Raw genomic sequence first — 22572 nt, forward strand, 5'->3', positions numbered from 1 at the left:
CCTCAAGATAGACCTCTATTTCTAAGGCTTGGATTTGCCCAAACTTAAATGCAGTAAATGTGACCGTGCCAGCTTAATTTTCCATCATCCAAATAACAAAAACAGTCAAGTCTTTCTGCAGCATAACCACAGTCCCTTTACTGTTCCTACATCAGCATCTGCCACTGAGCTGACTCAACTCCAAATGTATTGTGCACTCTGCAAACTGTCCAAACTGGGTCATCCAGCTATAGCTACTACCTACTTTTTAGCCCCATGACATTACCTACTTTAGACATGCGCTATCCTCGTGGAAAGAAAAAGGGCAGTTCAGACTTGTACAGTCGACTTCACTGACTCCCCTCGCGCTCGTGTCTTCTCTCTCCTCCCCTCGCTGAGCAGTGCGCTGGGCTGTAGTGGGTACCTGCGCAGAGCATCTCTCCAGCCTCCACAGCAGAGACGCACTGCAGCAGGAGACGAGGGCAACCACGCAAAAAGACGCACGGGGATTATTTGGAAAGCGCGCAAAAGTCTCGACAACTATAACTATGAGAGGAACGAACAGGTAGGACTTGGACTTATTTCCACACAGAATTGTTTTAAAATGCAAGAGGTCAATTAAGTACATTAGCAGTTAGCCTTATTATTGTAGTTGCCCAAACTGCCCAAATCACTGGCCAACTTCGTCTATAAGGTACATTTGTTTTGTTGGATGTCCGGTGTGTATCTAGTTATGATAAATGCTGAGATTAAAAGTACAGACGCCATGCAACTCATGCAAACCAGCCAATGTTTAAGAGGCTTGAAAAGACGCCAACGATAATTAACAGCCAAATGTGCTAAATGTGCAAACTTTCCCCCCTATAATAATAATGATAGTAATAATTTAAAAAGAAAAAATGCCCCAGTCCCCTTAAAATGTCCTATCGTCCTAATTCATGTTTCTGCCCTTGGTTTCTGTGCGTTTTTTCTTGTCACGTGACTCCACACCAAATGGACAGGTATAAATCGTTCACTATGGGGATTCCCATGGCTTATATTTTGTCCATTTGGGGATACGTGCGCCGTCAGTGGGCTGTATTGAATTAGAGAAAGTTCTATCTCAAAGTCAAACTTAGTTCTCCTTTTATTCACTTGAGTCCACTTGACCCTCTATTGTATATTTAACCCTGGGTGGCAGGACATGACCTGCTGATTAGAGCAGCGTTGCAGTTTGACTCATAATCCCTAGAGGGCGCATAATCTAAAAGTGCTGAATTGGACGCTAAATGAAGCATAAAAGTGGATTTGTAGATTGTATATTTATTGTTGGACATAGACCTATACTAACTAGTTCTTTGAGTGGTGTCTGCATGTTTCCCTCTGGCTTCCTCCCATTGTTAACAATGAAACAAAACCTTCCTAAAAATAATGGTCTGAATCAGTGGTTCTCGAAAAGTAAAAAGTTGGCTTTGTACCACTCATAGACATAGAATAATTACATCGACAGAATAATCACTCACATTAGGACTTTGAATTCTGCCCAAACTGATGGTAAACAAAACAAAAAAGACAAAAACACGAAAGAATAGATTCTTAACCAGGACTAACTTGAAATATGACAAAAACTCTAATAAAATAGTCTCTAAATTCAATAAAGACTATAAGTGGACGATAGGGCGCTTCAAGAAGGAGGACCTGAGCACCACTTGAAGCAGCCCCTGTAGCACCAGTGGTGTCGTACCGCAGTTTGAGAAACACTGGTCTTAGTGCATGCTGGTGTGGGCTTCCAAACGCCTTGTCTGTATGACTGTTTCTTACCAAAGACCCAAAAAATGCAGTTTAAACCATGACACGTCGCCCACAGTCTGATGTCTTTTCCGACGGTGTGTGGCAAAGCATCTGGTTTGTGGCTTTACCAAACCAGCTGCACATCTGCCTGTCTGCCCTGTAGGAGGACAAGAGCTTTGAAATGTGAAGGACAGAGGGAGGCGAAGAGAGAAAAGACTCAGATCTGAGTCGTTTTATCTTTTCTTATGATTACAAACCGAGGATTGATATCATCCAGGGTGGTAAACACACAGAAGTTGAATGAATTCGACTGGACATTTTTTCCAATACACAGTGGCTCGATCTTTCAAGAATCATCCTCTTCAAAGGGCCAAAGATGTACGTCCCATCATCTTAGAACTTAACTTGTTGAAGAGTCTAGACTTGTTTTTGTTAATGGGCGACAGTGGCGCAGATGGTAGAGTGGGTCGTCTCATGATTAAAAGGTTGGGGGTTCAAATCCCGCCTCCTGAAGATGCACACTGTGGTTGTGTCCTTGGGCAAGACACTTCACCCTCCTTGCCTCCAGTGTGTGAATGAGAGAGTGAATGGGTGGCTGGTTCCTTACTGTAAAAGCGCTTTGAATGCCTAATGTAGATGGAAAAGCCCTATATATATAACTTGAGACCATTTACTATTTTACCATTTACTATTTTCTGTCTCAATACAAAAAGATGACCCCTACACCTTTTTGCATTGAATAAACCACTAGATACACTCAAAACACACTTCACTGTGTTATTTGTGTGTAAAGCAAATATGCAATGATTTGTATGTTCTGAGAAAAGGTTGCCGTTTTTGATGACAAACCGTAAAGGGATTGCAGGATAGAGAAACTCCCAGTTGTGGATTTATACAGCGCAGACTGCAGCTCACTCGCACTAATCATGTGGTGTGCACTTCCATGTACTTCATCATGGGCTCATTAGCGTCACTTCTTCCAGAGCTAACCTTGCACCGGTCAAAGTGGTGTGTCAGCATTTTGTGCCAAAACCTACTGTGATGTTTCCGAGGGCTGAGCGAACACGGGGCTGACCTCAAGCGACCTCTGGATAGACCACTCCATAGGCCACACACGAGAGCTTTTAGTGCTGATTTCTTTTCTACATTCTCTCTGGCATGTGCCTGAAGAGGGTCTATACTTTCAGCAATATAAGGTGCATCATATACTCATTTCCATTCATGAGCATTGTGGCTGCTCCCTTTTGCTTACTCTGGTGTTTGTGTGAAGGGGAGGCTTTGTTCTGCCGTTGATACTGCACACTGAGCACTTTCAGGACATGTACAGTAATGTGGAAAAGGCTTAGCCACGTTTAAAGAAAATAAAGACAGAAAAGAGTATCCGTGTGCAAGAAAATTACAACACAAGATGAAAAATACTGCTGCAGCTGTGAGGCTAACGCTCTCATCACAGGTTTACTTCTCAACCATGTGGGCCATGCTGCATGTCCTCCCACATGTCTGGATGGGAATCAAGCCAAAACATAGCTATACCATCCTACCTCCAGTTAAGTGCTTGTGTTACCACTGAGCTAATTTGTCCTTGAGCCATTGATCCTCTAAAAAAGAAAATAATTACAGAATGATTTGTCCATAACGAAAAGAAGCCATTTCCAAAACCCATAATGTTTAAAAGGGGAAACAAATAACCAGGTACATAATGACAAACCAGACTTTTTCCATCTTAGTCGAACTCTTATATTTAAGATCATTTCCTGCAATTTTCATGCAAGGCCAGCGGCACCGAAAGCAACTCGGAGTGGTTTAAAACTTCCTTTCCTATCATTGAAAAGAGTGACAGAAAGCCAATAGAGGAACGGCATGCAAGTGTGCCAGTGACTTGTCCTTTAATTTAGCCTCGAACGCTTTTGTGAAGCCGTGGGTTCGGAGTGAAAGCCCCAAAGTGCAGCTGTATACTCGGGCCGCCGCTGCTGGCTCTGTGGAACTGTTTTCTTGTGGAGAATACTAATAGAGATCGCCCAGCTGGCCAGCGGACACACAGCGCTCATTCAGTCGTCAAAGGCTCCCATTTGACACGAGTTACTGAGCGGTGTCCAGGCGTTTATTATACACAACATGGATACAATATCAGGAGTTGTGTTGGTTCAATGCGGGCGCTCAATTTCTTATTTGTGGGTAACAAGGGAGATGAGTAATGTTGCAGCCGAGACCATAGTAAACAAGAGTTGCCAGGGAAATCATTGCAAAACTGAAACCAGTAGCGAATAGAGGGGAATTTGAATAGTTTTCTTCCCTTGCAAGGCTTGGTATTGGACAAATTGTGTCCTTAGACAAGACACTTCAGCCCACCTTGCCTCTAAAGTGTATGAATGTGGAGTGAAAGTGGTTGGTGGTGGTCGGAGGAGCCAGTGGAACAAATTGTCAGTCTACCCCAGGACAGCTGTGGCTATAAAGCTTGCCACCACAGAGTTAAAAGAATGAGCAAATTATAAAGTGCTTTGTGTCCTGTCTTACCCCCAGTGTTGGGGGTAACGTATTACAAAAGAAACGAGTTACTAAAGTACATTTTTCAGTAACTAAGGAACATAACATATTACTTGAACAAAATATGGGAATATATTAGTCATTACATTTCAAGTAAATAAAGCAAATAGAATGCAGCATAACAAATCAAGTTGGACATTTGTGTGTAAGATCTGTAGTTATTATAACGTCGCCAACGGGGGAAAGTGAAGGAAAAGAAATCTCTGACTGCACTTTTCCTCAGTGGCTTCATCACTATTTTCAGTTTATGATTTTTCCAAAAGTAACTCAAAAGTAACTCAAAGTAGTGTAACTCAGCTACATTTTTGAAATAGTAATATGTAATGCAAACATATTACATTTTTAAAGCAGTAATCACTAATATACAATATATTACATTTTTTCAGTAACTTGCTCAACACTGCTTACCCCAACTTACTTAGAGCATCAACAGGCTCACATAGTGGGTGTGTGGTGCTATACTGGCTATACTTGTTTTTCTATTAGTCATATAGGTTTGGATTATTCTTTTAAAATATATATGTGAATATGTTCAGAAATCAGATGGACCATTAATGATTTTACAGTGGTTACTTTTTTGTTTGTGTGTTTATAACGTAATCATCATTGTAAGACTTAAATGACTTGACAGTAGTTTCTTGTAGTAAGTAACACAGGAGCCGTTTACCAGGGGACTTTCAGGCTTTGACAGTATTGTGCGTATGTTAATGTGTGAGGTTGTGTGAGGTCGCCTCACTGCTGTAGTCGCCGGTGGGTTAATAACAGGCCCAGATCGGTGACGTCCCGTTGGCTGATCCCTCTTCTCTCAGACGCTGTGTCATTACAGCTGAGCAGATGAATGACTGCGGTCAGGTCTGCTCCCGGACCAGGAGGAAAACCAGGACAGGAGCACAGAAACGTTCCTTCGAAGGTTTAGGATTCAACATTTGACAAGAATATTTTACATGTGGAAATTAAATGTGAGGGGGAAATGGCTTTAATAAAAAAAACTGAATAAATTCTAATGAGTACGGTGTCGAGGAAGCTTAGTCAAAGTTTTGTAAAGGCTTCTTAGTGACTTAAGTCTAAAGGAAATAATAGTTACTTTATTAAAGTTGGACTCAATGATTTTTCATGTCAAACCAAATGCTTTATCATGTCATGTAATCTTAATAAAGTGATCTATAATTGTATAATTTAAATCTTTCACTCAGGGACTGCACTGTGAGGGAAAAATGGCCACATTCAATAAAAACATGAATATGCAACAATATTACTGTGATGTTACTATTTCAAGACAGCAATGTGTCAAATGTGTAAATCTCAGTCAGACCGAAGACTTTATTGATTTGATGTAATATATTGGGGCTTCTTGCAATGTCGATAATGCATCACCTGACATCGCAATAATATTTTGGTTATACATTATGCAGACCTATTTCTTACATTTGATAAGATTGTATTCTATCCGTGATCCACTTTTAGGTGCAGACACGGCTTTCGAGAAACAGTGGTAGCCTCATATTTATTGTCAAGGGCAACATTACACTGGCCATGGCTCTGAATATTGATGTCAATAATTCATAATGCAGAAAGAATGGCAATTATTTTGTGCCGTGCTGAACTTGATCCTGCGCGGATGAGCGGCAAATGTCTTCAGCTGCCTTTTCAATCATAAAATAAAAATTGATTCAGTTTGATCAGTGAAGTGTGTCCTGCTTCTGTGCTGACCCAGCCCAAGATATAGAGGACTATTAGCGACTAAATGTGTGTGAAATTAGAAACCAAACAGAGGAGAAACAGGATTTCCCGCTTTATTTTTATGTCCTTGCTTGATAGACATTTTTATTGCATCATGTTGGATGTGCTTGTCCGTAATGTCCAGTGCTTCTGTTTTACAGAAATGTGCAAGTCCTGTCCCTGCTCTGCGCCATGTGCCGTCTCTCCCTGGCCTTTCCAGCCCTCCCCCCTCCTGCATTTGGTAAGTTTGCCTGTTATTTAAAGAGTAGTTTCAAGAACTGGACATAGACGCTCTGCTGTATTTTCCATTAGTACATGGTGAGCTATTGGGAAAAAGAGTTTCTATTTATATTCTAAACATACTATTTGTCACCATTAACATTGCCTACTTTACTAATGCATTTATTAAACAGTTTAAAAAGCCTAGGGTTGCCTTTTCTCTAATGATCTGTTGCTTTGTTTTTGAAATATGATCTCAGATGAATATTTCAATTAATATTATACCTCAACTAACTTATTAATGATGTTTGGCACAACGGCTCGTCTAGCAGAGGGCACAACCTCAGCCAACTCGGGTCAATTTCAGGTCCAGGCCTGGAACAACCTTGAACAACCTCACTGACCTTTCCGGGATTTGTCATGTCACGTTATGCCTCGCCTTAACTCATCAATTTGAACTACAAGCTCTCCCCTTTTCAAGATGTACTGGCAAAACTTGGCCTCCATACATTATCTTTTCTCAGTATTTTTCAGCTGTTCTCTTAACTTGGAGATCTGTGCTTTTTGTTATGAGAACATTGTTCACGTTTCATGACTACCGTTACACTAAAGGAATATTTCAGGATTTTTGACATAGGGCCTCATTTCCTAGGTATCCAGGTGTTGTTGATTTCTTGAAAAAAAAAAGTTTAATTCATGCAGTCCTTATATTTGAAGAGTTTAGTGGTGCTAAGCTAGTGCATGTCTATGGTAACTAGTAGCCTGCAATAAAAACCTCTTCAAAACTATCAGGTAGTCCTCCAAACGTTGGCACATCTGATTTGTAGAAAGCTTTGTGAATTCCACGTGTAGAAATGCCGGCCGCAGGTAAACAAACTACTGTAGATCCGGTAACCTAGCAGATCACTGCGCCGCTTCGTAGCTTACAACCAGGAAGCTGATGCTGCTCAAATATAAGTTATTTTAAATGCAAAATGGTTATATCTAAAGAATGATTAAGTCAACACAGACATTAATATCGGTAGTCTGGTGTTATAAGTGATTTGCCTCAGGTGCACTGTGCTTGTGACTGTTTTAATGTAGGCTACTAGTTACCATAGACATGCGCTAGCCTAGCACTAGCTTAGCACCCCTAAACTCTTCATATATAAGGACTACATGAATAAAAAAAATCCCACTCTGGATAACTAGAAAATGAGGCCCTTTGTCAAAAATCCTGAAACATCCCTTTAAACCCATATTTCCTGGGACCCCTTCAGCTTGGGGCCCCAATAACAACCTGTTTTGCCCACCCGACTGTCACAGCTCTGTTTATTGCAGCTTCCAGCACACATCTCCAGGTGAAGATCCCTCACTCAGATGTGATGACTTCCTCTCTGGGCGGCTCGGTGGCTCTCCCCTGTTTCGTGTCGCTCTCCTCAGTGTCGCCTTCGACCATCGAGCCCAGGGTGAAGTGGACGGTGGTGTCTGGCGGGATAGAGCAGCAGATCGTGGTGGCCCGGGGTCAAAGGGTGAAGGTCAATGAGGCGTTTAAGGACCGCGCGGCGTTGCTAAACTACTCCTCGTCTCCCGATGACCTGACGCTGTGGCTGTCGGACGTTCGCTCCAGCGACTCGGGACACTACCGCTGTGAGGTGCAGCAGGGGCTCGAGGACTCCAGTGACCTTGTGCAGCTCAAAGTTAAAGGTACACTTTGAAGGAGTACAGTTTGATCATCATGTTTCTTATATCACTCCTACTCACTTCACATCTTTACAAAACTCACCTATTCCCGCTTCCCTGTGACCTCCAAAGTTGTGGTATTCATTGTGCCTGTCTTGTTTATTTGCAAAAGTAAAGTGAGTTGTTTTGCATTTTTATTAGGAGTCACAATGGTGTAGTGAGGCGTTTGCCCTCCAACCAAAGTCTGTGGATCAAACCTCAGCAAGGGCATATTTATTTATCATCAGGCAGAGCACTTCACTCACATTGCCTTGGAACAGACCGTTCAGATAGAAAAAAGGGGCAGTAAATCTGAAATAACAAAGAAGACAATCTTAATTTATCTAGATTTCTCAGCACTCAAAAAAAGAAATAGTGTCCAGGTGTTAGTCCTGAGCCGCTGCTACAGTGGGTCCGGAGGAAACCATGGCTGGCTGCCTTCAGTCTCCTCTGATCCTCTGAAACGGTGAAGCGCCTCCTGAGTTTGTCCCAGTTTCAGAGCGTGGTGTCCTGCACTGATCACCTCCTCCTCCTTCCTCTTCCTCCTGCGCAGCTCCCTCCGTTCCACAACATTCTTTCACCATCTTCTGGGAAGAGCTTAGCAATCTGTAATAAATCTTTTTTATTCTCTATTAGCCAGAATAATAGAAGGCATGTGTGGCTTAGCTGTGAACAGGGGCGTAGCACCAAATTCTGGGCCCTGGGTACAAACTATCTTGGTGGACCCCGGTTCATGTTTTATGTTCTTTCACCACAAAACAGGGACAATTTGACAGTGCAGTTCATTTATTTTCTATTATAACTTCATTAAAATAGGTCGACCTAAAAAAACTGCTTCATATACAAACACATGGATACTTAGTTCATGGTTTGTTTGTTTGTTTGTTTGTTTTCTCTTTTTAAAGGGGTGTCAGGGCCCCTAGATTCATCCATCATTATTGTTTGTGCAAAATTCTGTATTTCAGCCCTGTTGTGTTTGATTCTTATAGCATCAATTATGAGGAAATTAAGAAAGTCCAATACAGAAGGCTTTTTGCAGCACTTTTGAGGGCCCCCGCACTGCACTGGGCCCTGGGTACTCAGCACCCTTTACCCCCCCAGTCCGACGCCAATGGCTGTGAATCTCGTCCGGATACCTCCTCGTTTGTCCCTTCCTTGTCTCCTGTTTTAACATCTTTACCAAAGTAATCTGGAAACCATGGCAAACTAGGAGTCAGATGTTTTGCTCTGATGACACCCATGCAACAAAAAAGAGAAAATAGCGAGAATAACAATACGTCACCTCGTACTTTAATCACCTATGTATTACTACAATGTGTTGCATGAACACTTACGTTCACCTTTCTTGTCTCAGGTGTCGTGTTCCACTACAGAGATGCTTTGGGCCGTTACGCGTTTTCCTTCCCTCAGGCCCTAAAGGCGTGTGAGGCGATTGGGGCAGAAGTGGCCTCTCCTGACCAGCTCATTGCTGCGTATTATGACGGATATGAGCAGTGTGACGCGGGCTGGCTTTCTGATCAGTCTGTTAGGTATATGTCTTTGTTTGTATGTAGGGATTCTCTTAGTAGATCAGAAATATGACACATCACTGTATATTAAGTTTTATCTTTGTAGTGCCATTATTAAGTGTTCATGTCAAATATTCTACCTTTAAACCTTTCCTAAAACCTATTTCCTTCATAGATAAAGATTGTTTAATGTGTATATATTGACAATTACTCCATCTTTCAATTTGATGTTAAATACAATTACGCATTTATTTCAGATACCCCATTCAAGTGCCTCGTGATGGTTGCTATGGAGACATGGATGGACAGCCGGGGGTCAGAAACTACGGCACAATGGACCCGAATAACTTATACGACGTTTACTGCTTTATCGATCACATGGACGGTACAAACCACACAAACAGTGTTACCATGAACACCTTCGCTCTGTTCAAAACACTATAATCTTCCTGTAGGTGAGGTGTTCTTTGAGCCCGTCCCGCAGCAGCTGTCCTTCCCAGAGGCGCAGTCGTATTGCGGTTCGTCCGGGGCAGGGCTGGCCTCCACTGCGCAGCTGTATCTGGCCTGGAGCGAGGGGCTGGACCGCTGCAGTCCCGGGTGGCTGTCCGACGGCAGCGTGCGATACCCCATCATCACCCCCAGGGAGCGCTGTGGAGGCTCGCAGGCCGGGGTCAAAACCGTCTACCGCTTCAGCAACCAGACCGGGTTCCCCCAGACAACCAGTCTACATGATGTGTATTGTTTCAGAGGTGCGTTTTTACTGTTGTTTATGAGTTACACCGCAAAATGCTCTGGCAATATTCTTCTTTCCAACTTTTAACCTCTTAACCCCCACCTGAACCGAGCACATTTCTCCAGTTCGGCATTACCCAAATCAAAAAGCATCAAAGTAGCGACAAAAACCTGATGAAAACAAGGATGAAAATGCAACAAAAAAGCATCATAAAAAACGTGACAAAAAACACACACAAAAAAAGCAACAAATATCAGAAGTGTCAAAAAATCATGAAAAAAACACAACAAAACAAAAAGACAAAAAAACATGAAAAAGCAACAAAATAGTGCCAAAAAAACATTAAAAAAGTGACAACGCAGCAACGAGAGGAAAAATCTTTGATCAGTTTTGTAGCTCTTTCAAATGAGGCGTTACATCGGCCTGTTAGTGGCTGTAAACTCTCCTGTCGAGAAGCTTTTAGATTTGGGTAAAGCCAAATTGGGGAATTAAAAGGTTCATTCTGTGTGGTTGCAACATGGCTCTGAATACTAGATTAGCATTGCTGGTAATTGATAGTAGTTAAATTGTAGTGAAGCCATTAGAGAATTATATATGCCTCCTCTTGCTACAACGGCTCATCTTAACCCCCACCTTAACCAAGCACATTCCCTCCAGTTCAGCTTTACCCAAATCTAAAAGCTTCTCGACTAGAGCTTGCAGCATATGGGCCAGTTTCACGACTCACTGAAAGCTAAAACCTACAAAACTGATCTAACATTTTGCCTCGTGTTGTCACCACTTTTTTGTTGTATTTTTGGTGTCTTGTTTTTGCCTCCATTTTGTCACGATTTTGTCGCTTTTTTGTAAGCGTTTTGTTGCTTTTTCATTGCTCATTTTGTCGCCTGTTCTGTTGCGGTTTTGTCACTCTTTTTTTGTTCTGTTCATCCTCATTTACAACTTGTTTTTGTCGCTCTTTTGCCGCTTTTTTTGGAGCCGCTTTTTTCAAGACGCTCCGAGATTTGGATACAGTCGAACGAGGGAAAATTTGCTCGGTCAAGAGGTTCATAAACGCTGTTAATAGAAAAAACTAAGAGGGATTGATACATGTTTAGGTCTGTGATTCATTGCACCAGATGCAGAAACTTATAACAGCCCTTATATAAGTCTGAATTTTTAATGGTGAAGAAGAAAACAAGTTCAATATCAGACTTTACAATAACAACATAAAAACAAACCCACTGTAACTATGTCCTCATCTGTCATGTGTCAATGTACATTTTAACATAGATTTGTCCTTTACAGGTGATGCCATTGCTCCCACTGCGTCTGCCATCCTATACACAGCCCCAGAACCCGAGGACATCGGGGAGAACGTTGTTATTTTGACAGAAAAAGACGAAGAGCTCCGGCTGCACCGCACTGAGCAAGTGGAGAGAGAGGCCCTGAGCTTCCTGGAGTCCTTTTCGCTATTTTCAGCCCCGGTCACTGAGAAAACCCCGGCTGTATCAAGCACAACAGAGTCTAGCCATAACACCACATCTGAACTAGACGTCAGTGACTTAGATAACATCACAGCCGTCACAGAAATGCCAATTCCCCTAGAAGAGGTGGAGGAAGAGTCGATGGAAGACAACAATACAATGGTCGAAGAAGGCGAAAGCATTGATGTTGAGGAAATGGTTAATTCAACTATTGACAAGACAGACAACGCGACAGCCGAGCAAAACGACTTGGACACGAGCCTGAATCGCACCAACCCAAAGCACAATGACACACAGCATAGTTTTAATTCTACATTTGAGCTAAATCAACTTGGAAATGCCACTGGATTTCCCGATGTCAAAAATGACACCGTACTCCCAGAGGAGTCGACTGATCTGGCAGAGATTGAGGAGTTAGTGCAAACCAATGGCACTGAAGTGGACAGCGCTGAAGACGGCATCGAAGAGAGCACAACGGAGCAGATCAATGTGACCGCAGTACCCACAATGCAGCTGGGGGAGGATAAAGTCGATGAACCAGTGTTGACCGAGGCCCCAGAAGAAGAAGAAGGACTTTTGACTGAACCAACTGTAGCTGTTACATCTGCCACTGAGGACCTTACAGCTTGGATTTCACAAGACGGGTCTGGAGATGAGTCCCAAGGTAAAACTACACAACTGTAATGGTTTTTATTCCCTCACAATTGCGCCGAAGAACACAATCTAGTATAAATGATCATTTTATTTCACATTCATATGCATAACAATTCTTTAAAGCCACGCTGTCTGTGCAGCGATAGAACGTTCTACTGTATTTGTTGTAATTGTTTGTATCCCCTTCCCCGTGCCTTTAAAAGGACTAGATGGAAGTTGTCATTATGCTCGCTACTGCCACCTCAGGTCTTACGCGTAACTGCAGTTTCTACATTAAGCTTGTGCTTGAATTACATATTTTTGAGTGACAGTGCAGGGTTTTAGCGGCAGTTGTGGTGAATAGGTCTGGGCTCATTCTACACTTTAAGACATTACTAGAGCATGCAGGGGAGGAAAATACATAATTTGAACATTTTTAAACTCTATCTAGTCCCTTTAAAAGCACTTCAACCTGTATCTGCCATTTTACAGTTAGGGTTGGGGTTAGGGTTAGAGTTATTTTCTCCAATTACGCATATCCAAATCCAAAGGCGTATTGGCAGGAGAGTTTACAGCTTAAAGGAATAGGCCACCATTTTTGCATACTGAGATTATGATCTTACCTGAGTTTAGACGAGTTTAGAGCACGCGTAAAGACCAGACAGGTACGCATCAACTCGTCTAAGCTAAGGTACATATCTCAGTATGCAAAAATGGTGGTCTATTCCATTAAATCTCAGTGTGTTGCTTAAAGGGACTATACAGAATTTAAAAATGTTAATATTAAGTATTTTCCTCCCCCTACATGTTCCAGCCATGTCCTAATGTGTAGAATGAGCCCAGACCTTTTCACCACAACTGCCTCTAAAATCCTGCACTGTCACTCAGAAAGGTGTTAATTTGGGTCCGAAGTGCCGTCATGCATAATAATAATATAGAACCTGCAGCTACACCTAAGATGTGAGGTGGCAGTAGCGAGTATAAAAATGACCAACTTGCATCTAGTCCCTTTAATTTAAAAGCCAAGGCTTTCTAGTTTCTAAGTTAGTACGTTAGTGAATTAGTGCTTTATTTGTCATTGTACAACTATACAACGAAATTGTGTTCAGGTGTTAGTCCTGAGCCTAAAAAATATATGTAAAACCTGTGTGAGTGAAACACAACTTACATGACATGTACCGTCCCTAACCCCCGACCCTAAACTTTACCCTAACCCCTGACTCCCTGATCGGGGGGTGGCAAGTAACAGGTTAAGCACTTGTTTTACGTGATGAAATAGAGGAATTCAATAGCACAATCTCAACAAAACTACTGTAAAACTCGCTAGCAAAACCAACTGGACTCCTAAAGATCAGCCAGACACTGACAACGCTACAGTGCGTAATTTTGTAGTGCTTTATCAAAATAAACCATGCAAAGGGTGTAATGTACTGTACTTAAGACAAAGCAGCAGCATCTCTATGGAGACAAGCTGGTTGTGTCCCGCTCTCAGGAATGTTAAGGATCAGGGCTGAGGAGAGGAGAGACCCTTAATGTAGTAAATGCCGTTTTTATTCAATCTATTCGGTGAAATGTTACCTAGTGTGGCTTTAAACTGTTTCCAAATCTGGTGGAGACATTTATAAACATTTATTATAAAAGATATCTCTCTACTTTTTGTTTGTTTTGCAGAGACTGGCCTCAGCACAGATGCAACCACTTTCAACGTCATACTTGCGGACTCTCCAACTTCGGACCTTTCATCTCCGCTCACTCCCTCCGCCCCTCCCAGTGTGACACCTAGCCATAACGCAGCTGACCCAAATGCCACCCTTTCACCTGGGAAAGATCTTTTCAAAGTCGACGAACGCGTGCAGACAGAAGATGCCGCAATGGTCCAAAGTGAAGAAATCAAGATAATCCCGACTGATTCTGACAAACTTTTAATTTCTAGCGTTAGCTTTGCCACCACTGAGTCTCCGGAGGTTTCTTACTCCTCTATGAAGCCAAACTTTAGGGAGTATTTGGGGGCCGTGACCGATGCTTTCCAAGAGGCGAGTGGACAAGAGCCAGAGACTGTGGTTGCAACTCTAGACCTAGCTAAGCCAACTTTAGAAGATACCGTTACTCCCACTCACCAGGATGAACTGGAAGGAGACTCACTCGAAGATGAAAACGCAGTCATTGATGATGAAGAAAATATTCACCTGCAAGAAATGTCCAATTCGACTTATGACGAGGAGAATGAGGTAACAACCAGTCAAGATGAGACTACAGCTAGTTCTAATTTTGAGTATGAAAGCGAAGTGAACCAAGAAAGTCTTGCGGTCACTCCTGAAACTGAAGACGAACTTTCAGTGTCTCCAACCAATGGCAATTCCTCTACGTTTTCTGCTGACTCCCAGTCCACCTCCTGGGCATCTCAGACAACTCCCGGACTGCAAGAGTCTTGGAATAGGCATGAGAATACCAGGAAGACCTCCACTACTTCCCATTACTCTCCAAAGACCACCACCACAGCCAGGCCATACTGGACAAGGCGCACCGCTTGGACCACCACTGTCCCACAAATGAACCACGAGACCGCGACGCCCCATACAGTGACAGTGCACATCCCACCAGTGGATAGTGGCCGCGGGGAGCACAAATTTAGCCTGACCCCGCCTCCCTCCCTGCATGTCTTGCCCGTAGAGAGGGCAGCTATAGGCGGGACAGGGAAAATTTCAGGTAAAGTTGAAGTCCATCTCTTCAGCCTAACCGTCTTGTTTTTGATCCTCAACACAGTGACCTACTAAATCTTTTGTCTGTCTTGCCCCCAAAACCTGCCTTGCTTCATACCCCCAATTCACCTCTCCAATTGACTTCTTCACTCATCTTTGAGATACTCACCTTTGGGACAGCCCTCCTTTATGCATGACGCCCCTCTGCTCCTTTACCTGAATCTGACTTCTGTGAAGTACTGTGATAGTCTATAGGATGTGTGTTCCTGTTTTAGTTGAATGACCAAACTTACAACTTGTGTCAAAACTTAGCACACAGTTTCACTAAAGGAGTTTAAGTTGAATGTAAAAGCATTTGTGTTGATGGTTCCAGCACTAATAGCAAATTAATGAATGTTTTTTGACGACTGACATTATAGACTGTGTACAAGGGATGGATGTAGAGGGAATGAACATTGGAAATTTATAGAAAAGCACATATTTCCTCTGAAGTTCCCAAACTTTACACAATAAATGCCACACTGACTTTACATCTACCATCAGCTTAATCTATAGGATCTGAAACCAAGTAATAGATACTTAAACAATACCAATACCTGAGCAGCGATGCTCATGTGGTGGGACCGAAATGAAGGTCTTTGTTCATATTAGATTGGATCATTTTTGATAGTCAGCCACAGGATCATTGCTTACTTTGATATATACCATAAAGGGTCAAACTGCGGAAATTAAGTGGAAATGAAGTCTTTTATATGGCTCATGGCTCACCATGGCTTGATGAAGGTGAGTTCAGAGGCCACAGAGAGGCAGAATGCACCCTGGACAATGGTCACTAGAGCCCAACATTCATAGTCACAAACTGACTGGAAAATATTCTCTCTTATTCACAATGCATCCTCTAGTTTTGCTATACCCGCATGTCTTTGGATAGTAAGAGGATGCGGCACTCAAAGATACCGCACAACTTCAGGCCAAACAACAGATTTCCTTTGATAAAGAAGTGTTTCTAACCAGTGGCTAAAACGTATTTGTTCTGACGATTACTACATCCACATTATATACAGTCTTACTATGACATGACTAACCATAAAACATGTTTTATTTCCCATTTTCTACTGTTTGTTGCAAAAGCACAAGTTATTAATGTAAATAAGCACAATACTGTGTTTTAGTACTGATCTCAACGTGCCACATGTTATTTAATACAGAATTCATCTTTCATATCACATTTGTATTGTCTTTTCAGGTGTGACAATGATAAAGTCAACTACTCAGCAATTGTTCTTGTCTCATCTTGTGCAAAACTCCTGATAACTTAGCGCTCACATGCTTATCGTTGAGTTTAATAAATAGAGATATTTCCCAGAGATGGACTGTGGTGTTGTGCAGCACAGGTTTCTGTAGTTTGGGGATTTTTAAGGTGCCCATGGTGGTCACTATATTTGATACACGGGCTGGCCAACCCGATCCAACTGCCTAAATAAGATCAGCTTATAGCTTTGTACACCTTTGCCCCGGTTCGCTTAATGTTCACCTATGTCTGGTGGGCAATTACCTATCCTGGTTAGACCCCTGTGTAAAATATGAAGAGACAAAATCCCATCAGATGAGCTTTTTATCACCCAAAATACATCTTCCTTTACCTCTAAATACTTAATCATGGCAGGCTGCAATTTACAGGAGCACACCTTGCAACTATGGGGTACACCCTGGACAATGGCCTGCTATAGTCACAGGCAAAGTATACACCAAAGTGACAATGTAGCTTGTATTTAAAACGGGCATTCCCTTACATGTTTAGGTATAAGAGAACAGGTCTCGGTGCTTGCTCTTTTGCACATCTGCCTTGGTAATTGCTTTTACAACAGTGAATACCCGCGCTCCTCCAATAAAACTAATGTAATGAGCAGTGACCTTTATCTGGGCCTGCTGCCATTCACCAGCTCGTTAAAATTACAGACATCTCATTTCCTTCTGTGCAAATGACGTGGAGCACAACCTTTCCTGCTGCTAACTATGAGGACCGTGCACGCGCCGATCCCTTTTGCTTGTCCTCTCGGCAAACTAAAAACCTAAGGAAACACACTATACATGCTTTTACAGTGACAGCCACTCTATACAAATGTCACAAGATTGTCATTACACTTGTAGAAAGCAGTGATTAGCTTTCATAAATGCCACTCTGCTAAATAGGGCCTTTAAAAACACTTGTTAGTGCAGAGTATAATGATAGACGCCACAGGAACGTTGTTTATAGGGAGAAAAGGGAAACAAATAAAACATAGGATACCTTCAAGTTTGTTTGCGTGAGCATAAATTTAGAGTGAGTCTAGCTCTTTTTGAAATATGTGTTCTTTTTTTTAATATAATAAAAGCACAAGGTAAGTCGGATTCAGGAAAAATAGGGGGTAGACTTAGTCATGAATAAATTAACTGCGTCACTGTGGGTCTACATCCAGAAAATCTTTCAGCAAGACCTCTACAAGTGGTTATTCGTATTGAACATAGTGGATGTAATTTTGGTGGAGACTAAACATGGTCTGAAAATGACATGGAATCACTTGGGATCACCAAAGAAGACCCCAGAACGGCAGCATCTCTGCAGGGCTCTACCTTCACCATCATTGTGTTTTGCTGCCACCTGTTGGCTCCATTGAATCATGACACCTGCTGCATTATGTTACTCTCGGACTGTTCGGCTCATGCACCATCTGTCAGTGTCATCAACAATACAGAATGATCTTTCCAGTGAGTTTATGCGTCAGGCCTTTTTTGTAATGTGCTTTTGTGGAGCCAATCAAATAAGAGGTGCACGTATTAGCGATGATGATACTAATAAAGCTAAATGTTGACCCGTTTTGCGTTACAGATCGGTGCCTGAACGACCCGTGTCAGAATGGAGGCACCTGCACTGAACAGAATGGTCAGATCAAATGCCTTTGCTTACCCACGTACGGAGGAGATCTCTGTCAGACAGGTATGTGAACCAAGACCTGGATCAACATAGATCCAAGAACTAAACTAAAGCTAAATCAAGACTACTTTGGACACTAGCAAGAACTAAACCAGGGCTAAACCATGACTAATCAGGGTTTGAACAGCCCCAGGGATAGATCAACTAGAACTACTCCATGACTCAACCAGGACTAAACCAAAACTAGTCCACAATGATCTAACCAGTCCAGTGCAAAACAAGAAATTAGCCTCCCAAATCAAGATAGGACTGATTTAGGAACAATCACAAGCCACCTATCGCCTGTGCTTGAACCTAATGGGAGCTAAAGGACTGAACCAAGTCCGTAAAATAGTACGACCACACTCAAAGAAGCAGTGAACAAACATTAATATCATGCTGATCCGGCTTCATGAGTGCAAACCGTTTCTCCTCTGTGTGTTTCAGACCTGGAGCAGTGTGAAGTGGGCTGGGACAAGTTCCAAGGTTTCTGTTACCGTCACTTCGGGCGCCGTCTGAGCTGGGAGGTGGCCGAGCAGCACTGCAGGATGATGGGCGCGCATTTGGTGTCCATCATGAGCCCTGAGGAGCAGGGTTTTATCAACAGTGAGTACAGGGCCTACAGTTGCTATTACGATTCAGGCACATAAGTTTAAATACTTTATGTTGTTTTGTTTTTTTTAGATTTCTACAAGGAGTACCAGTGGACAGGCTTGAATGACAAGGCAATTGAGGATGACTTCCGCTGGTCAGATGGCAACCCTCTGGTAAAAAGCTTCAGCAACACTCAAACTAGACACATTTTAGAGGCTACAGAGGTGGTTTGGAGACTGTCATTGAGATTTCTTTGTGTCGTGCAATGTAAATGTAAGTGTATTGTTATAAAGCAGGTTATAAGACTCACCAAGTTTAGCCTAAACCTGACCCAACCTTTTCTTTCTTAACATAACCCTTCACATTTTGTAACTGCATCAAAACAAAAAACAAATGTCATAACTCCTTATAAAGTATCCTATCTACACATTCCTTACCTGACCGACTTGTTTTTTCCCTCAGTTGTATGAGAACTGGTACAAAGGCCAACCCGACAGTTACTTCCTGTCTGGGGAGGACTGTGTGGTGATGGTGTGGCACGACAACGGGCGCTGGAGCGATGTGCCCTGCAACTACCACCTGGCCTACACCTGCAAGAAGGGCACCTGTGAGTATGAGAAGAGAGCAGGGATGTAACAATACAATTAATCATAAAGGCAGTATAACACAATGCATTTTAGACCCATGAGCTATAACAGTTCAGGTTCAGGACATTATTGTAAAACTTGCTTGAAGAGTTACAGCTGCACTCCAGAGATGAATAGTTTTTTGTGCTATTTGATTCACAGCATGTATTAACTTCTCGTGTCTATCCCAGCTTCTTGTGGGCCACCCCCCAAAGTCAGAAATGCTTCCATATTTGGAAAAGTGAAGCAGAGGTATCCCACAAACGCAGCTGTCCGTTATCACTGCGGCGAAGGTTTCCGGCAAAAACTGAACCCCCTCGCCAGGTGTCTGTCTGGGGGCAAGTGGGAGAGGCCCCAAATCCAATGCATCTCTGGTAAGACATGAAAAACCCCTTCCTACCAAAACGCAGCGGATTATTCCGTGCATATCGAGTAACCTTTGCATTGCATTACAGAAAATGGAAGTCAGACCCAGCTCGCTGATGTGATGTCTTCAGACAACAGGAACCTGGCTGCCATCGAGGACGAGTATGACTTTCATGAATTTGAGACTCCCAAAGAGACGCCACAGTACTGGGACATCAAGTTTTAACTGTGTGTTTTTAAAATGCAGTTGTATTGAGGTCGCTGATGTAAAAAAGCACATAAGCACATACATTTTTTACAGCAAATGGTTACAAGACCAATTTTCTACAAAGTTCACAGATCAAGTTTTTTTTTCCATTTTTCAAAGCATGGTTTCAGTTGTGTAAATGACCACTTAGTTTAAAAGCTCAGATTTGCAGTACATTTATGTATTCAAAGCAATCTTTCTCGACCAATCTTAAAGTTTTATGTGATGCTATGTATCCCTGATTGTTTGACTGTTTGGTTTTCAAATTGTTAATGATAATTTTACTCTTCATGTGTTCGTGGGATGTTTCTTATCATATTGTCCCAAATGTGTTTCACTCACTTTTTTGTTGTTTTTCAGTGAATACTTTTCTTCGTATGGTGCTAAAAACCTGTATCTGTGATGCTGGTGTAATCATGCACACAACAGAAATCACCATTTCAACAATCTATAAAATGCTCTGTTTATTTTCGCGACAAGACTCAGTTTTGTTCAGCTTTATGTTGTAATAAAGTTTTGTAGAACAGAGCCAAGAAGAATAAACTTTCCTTTTCTACCCTGAATTCTGTTTGTTCTTATTGGCTCATAACAACTGATTAACACAGCTTATAGTAAATAGCATCCGGAGAGTAAAATGTGGCCTTATATGACCAACTACCTGAACAAAGGAAAAAGTCGCCACCTGGATTTGATAAACTACTATGATCTGGAGTTGCTGCAGCTGGTCAGGCCTAGTCTTCTTCCTCCCTGATGGCATGGGCATATTCCAAGATGACAGTGCCAGGATTCATCGAGCTCACATTGTGAAAGAGTGGTTCAGTTGAGTTATAATTTTCACACATGGATTAGCCATCGCAGAGTCCAGATCTTAACCCCATTGAGAATCTGTGAGATGTGCTCGAAAAGGCTTTGTGCAGTGGTCACACTCTTCCATCATCACTGGGTGGCAAGCAGGGTCAGGGATCATTTCTGGGGTGGCAACACATGTTACAATGTTTATAGTGGTTGATCGCATGGCAATTTTTCCGATTAGATGCAGACTGAAAAAAACTGTAAAAATGTAACTTATTTAGCTATAAAGTTGTTATAATTCTTGTAAAAAAAGTAATAACTGAGAGTGAGCCTCAGAGCACATGTGTTGTAGTGTAGGTTTGTCTGTCCTGTTTGTTGCTGCTGTGGGCGTGTCATGGCTTCTTCCCTGATGGGTGTGGCTGCTCCTGCTCCCTGGCTGGCTTGTTGGCACACCTGAATCCACTCATCTCATCACCTGCAGTATAAAGCACGGGCTCTCCTTCACTTCTCTGCCAGATCGCCAGTCTACTTCAGTGAGAAGACTTCTCAGGCCTATTTTTTGTATGTGCTATTTTGTATTCGGATATTTTTCTAACTGCCTTTTCCTGCTCCCCGTCAGATCCTCGTGCCAGTTTGCCTGCCAGAAACTCACCTGCTCCACTCCGGATCCCAGCCTCGTCCCGCACCAGCCCCAGCCCTACTTACCTGCTCCACTCCAGCCGCCTCTCCCCAGCCCAGCCTTTACCTACCTGCTTCACTCCAGCCTCCACCACCTTGTCTGCTCCATACAACCACTATCTCTGTTCCGTCCAACCAGCCATCAACCAGCTTTGTATAAATAAACCTTGTACTCACCTTTCTTTCCGTCCTCTGTTTGGGTCTGCCTTGCTCAGGTTGTAACAACATGTGAGACATCACATGACATCAATTGGGTTTCAAATTCAGATTCAGAAAACTTTATTGATCTCTCAAGGGCAATTGATTTGCTGCAACCTCAGACAGATATTGCACCAACACATCACAACACTCACTGTGTGTCACTTCCAACAGTACAGACAATAGATAATAAAAAAGGACACTTTTCAAAATGTGGCAGCTGGGGTGGCAAGAGCTTTAATAGTCACCCTTCTAGATCCGCCCCTGCCCATCATCAATGCAAGATCGTGGTGAAAAATTAACACAACACGAAACAATGCCACAGAGAATGCATCCAGTAATCAAAGCTAAACTGGGACCTTTTTTGTGGCACCTTTTCTTTTTTGGTCAGGCGGTGTATTTTGTAATAGCTTCATTTAATATTTAGGTTTACTTAGTTATTAGTTTGAGAAAAACGCGCCTTACCCATGCTCACCTGCCTTGCTTGTAGATGTAGAACCAAAACCCTGACGTCACCTGCTCTGTCACGTGGTAGTTTGGCGCTGGAGCACGCTGCACGCTTCAAGTTTGTGACTGTTGTTATTTATTTATTTATTTGTTGCAGTTTATGCTGTTGTCTTGAGGAAAAACGAAACAAAACCTAACCTGGAAAAGCAACATAGTAAGTCAGTGTTGCTATTATAAACTACAATTACAATGTTCCTCATAAGCTAATGCTGGGCTGCATGTAACCGTTATCCTAGCAACGGTGCTGCCTGTCAGTATATATTGCAATGACCTGTCAATGGGTGCTGCTGATTTAAAATGAGTAAAAAGTAGATTTATAACTTGGTGGTTGGACTCTAACATTAACAACGTGTTTATTAACAAGCGACTTAAGTAAAAAAAAATACATTAAAAAAACATCAACTTGAAATCTAGAAACTAAAGCGTGCTGAACTTTCGTATCTACTATTAGAAAAGGTTTCGCCACCAGATGGCATCATTGAGCCGTGGATGGTGGGCCATGACTTGGGTCGCTGTGAGTGGAGAGGAGTTTGCACTGCGGTAAACATGCTCAATGTCAAAACAAAAGGCACACACACAAAGGTAAGGAGGCTTATTATTGTATCAAGTATAGAACTGCATCAAAACGCAAAAGTCATGAATC

At 42.4% G+C, this 22572-nt stretch overlaps 1 protein-coding gene across 2 annotated transcripts; it reads left to right on the plus strand.

Annotated features, from left to right (window-relative positions):
• The first annotated feature begins 354 nt into the window (after positions 1–354).
• On the plus strand, positions 355–19977 carry LOC306974370 (brevican core protein-like). 2 transcript variants are annotated; one of them, XM_079571573.1, is made up of 14 exons: positions 355–544; positions 6174–6253; positions 7552–7917; positions 9287–9461; positions 9698–9825; positions 9896–10189; positions 11458–12300; positions 13941–14975; positions 17838–17945; positions 18369–18527; positions 18606–18688; positions 18978–19122; positions 19333–19515; positions 19597–19977. In XM_079571573.1, exons 1-14 carry the CDS (start codon positions 528–530, stop codon positions 19731–19733), a joined length of 3753 nt encoding a protein of 1250 aa, XP_079427699.1. In that variant the 5' UTR covers positions 355–527; the 3' UTR covers positions 19734–19977. The 2 variants fall into 2 exon arrangements, 1 of the variants encoding a protein (XP_079427699.1); XR_013793627.1 differs by lacking the exons at positions 17838–17945; positions 18369–18527; positions 18606–18688; ... (1 more) ...; positions 19333–19515; positions 19597–19977 and adding an exon at positions 15773–16260 and having other exon boundaries at positions 357–544; positions 13941–15681.
• Positions 19978–22572: the final 2595 nt, after the last annotated feature.

The sequence above is a fragment of the Gobius niger genome (assembly GCF_951799975.1).
Source record: "Gobius niger genome assembly, chromosome: 14".
In the NCBI taxonomy this organism is placed as follows: domain Eukaryota; kingdom Metazoa; phylum Chordata; class Actinopteri; order Gobiiformes; family Gobiidae; genus Gobius; species Gobius niger.

What these genes read in the sequence shown, in the direction of transcription:
- LOC306974370 (XM_079571573.1), top strand. An exon ending in CGGGACAGGGAAAATTTCAG is followed by an intron (nt 14,976 to 17,837) that starts GTAAAGTTGAAG and finishes TTTGCGTTACAG; the next exon opens with ATCGGTGCCTGAACGACCCG. An exon ending in CCAAATCCAATGCATCTCTG is followed by an intron (nt 19,516 to 19,596) that starts GTAAGACATGAA and finishes ATTGCATTACAG; the next exon opens with AAAATGGAAGTCAGACCCAG.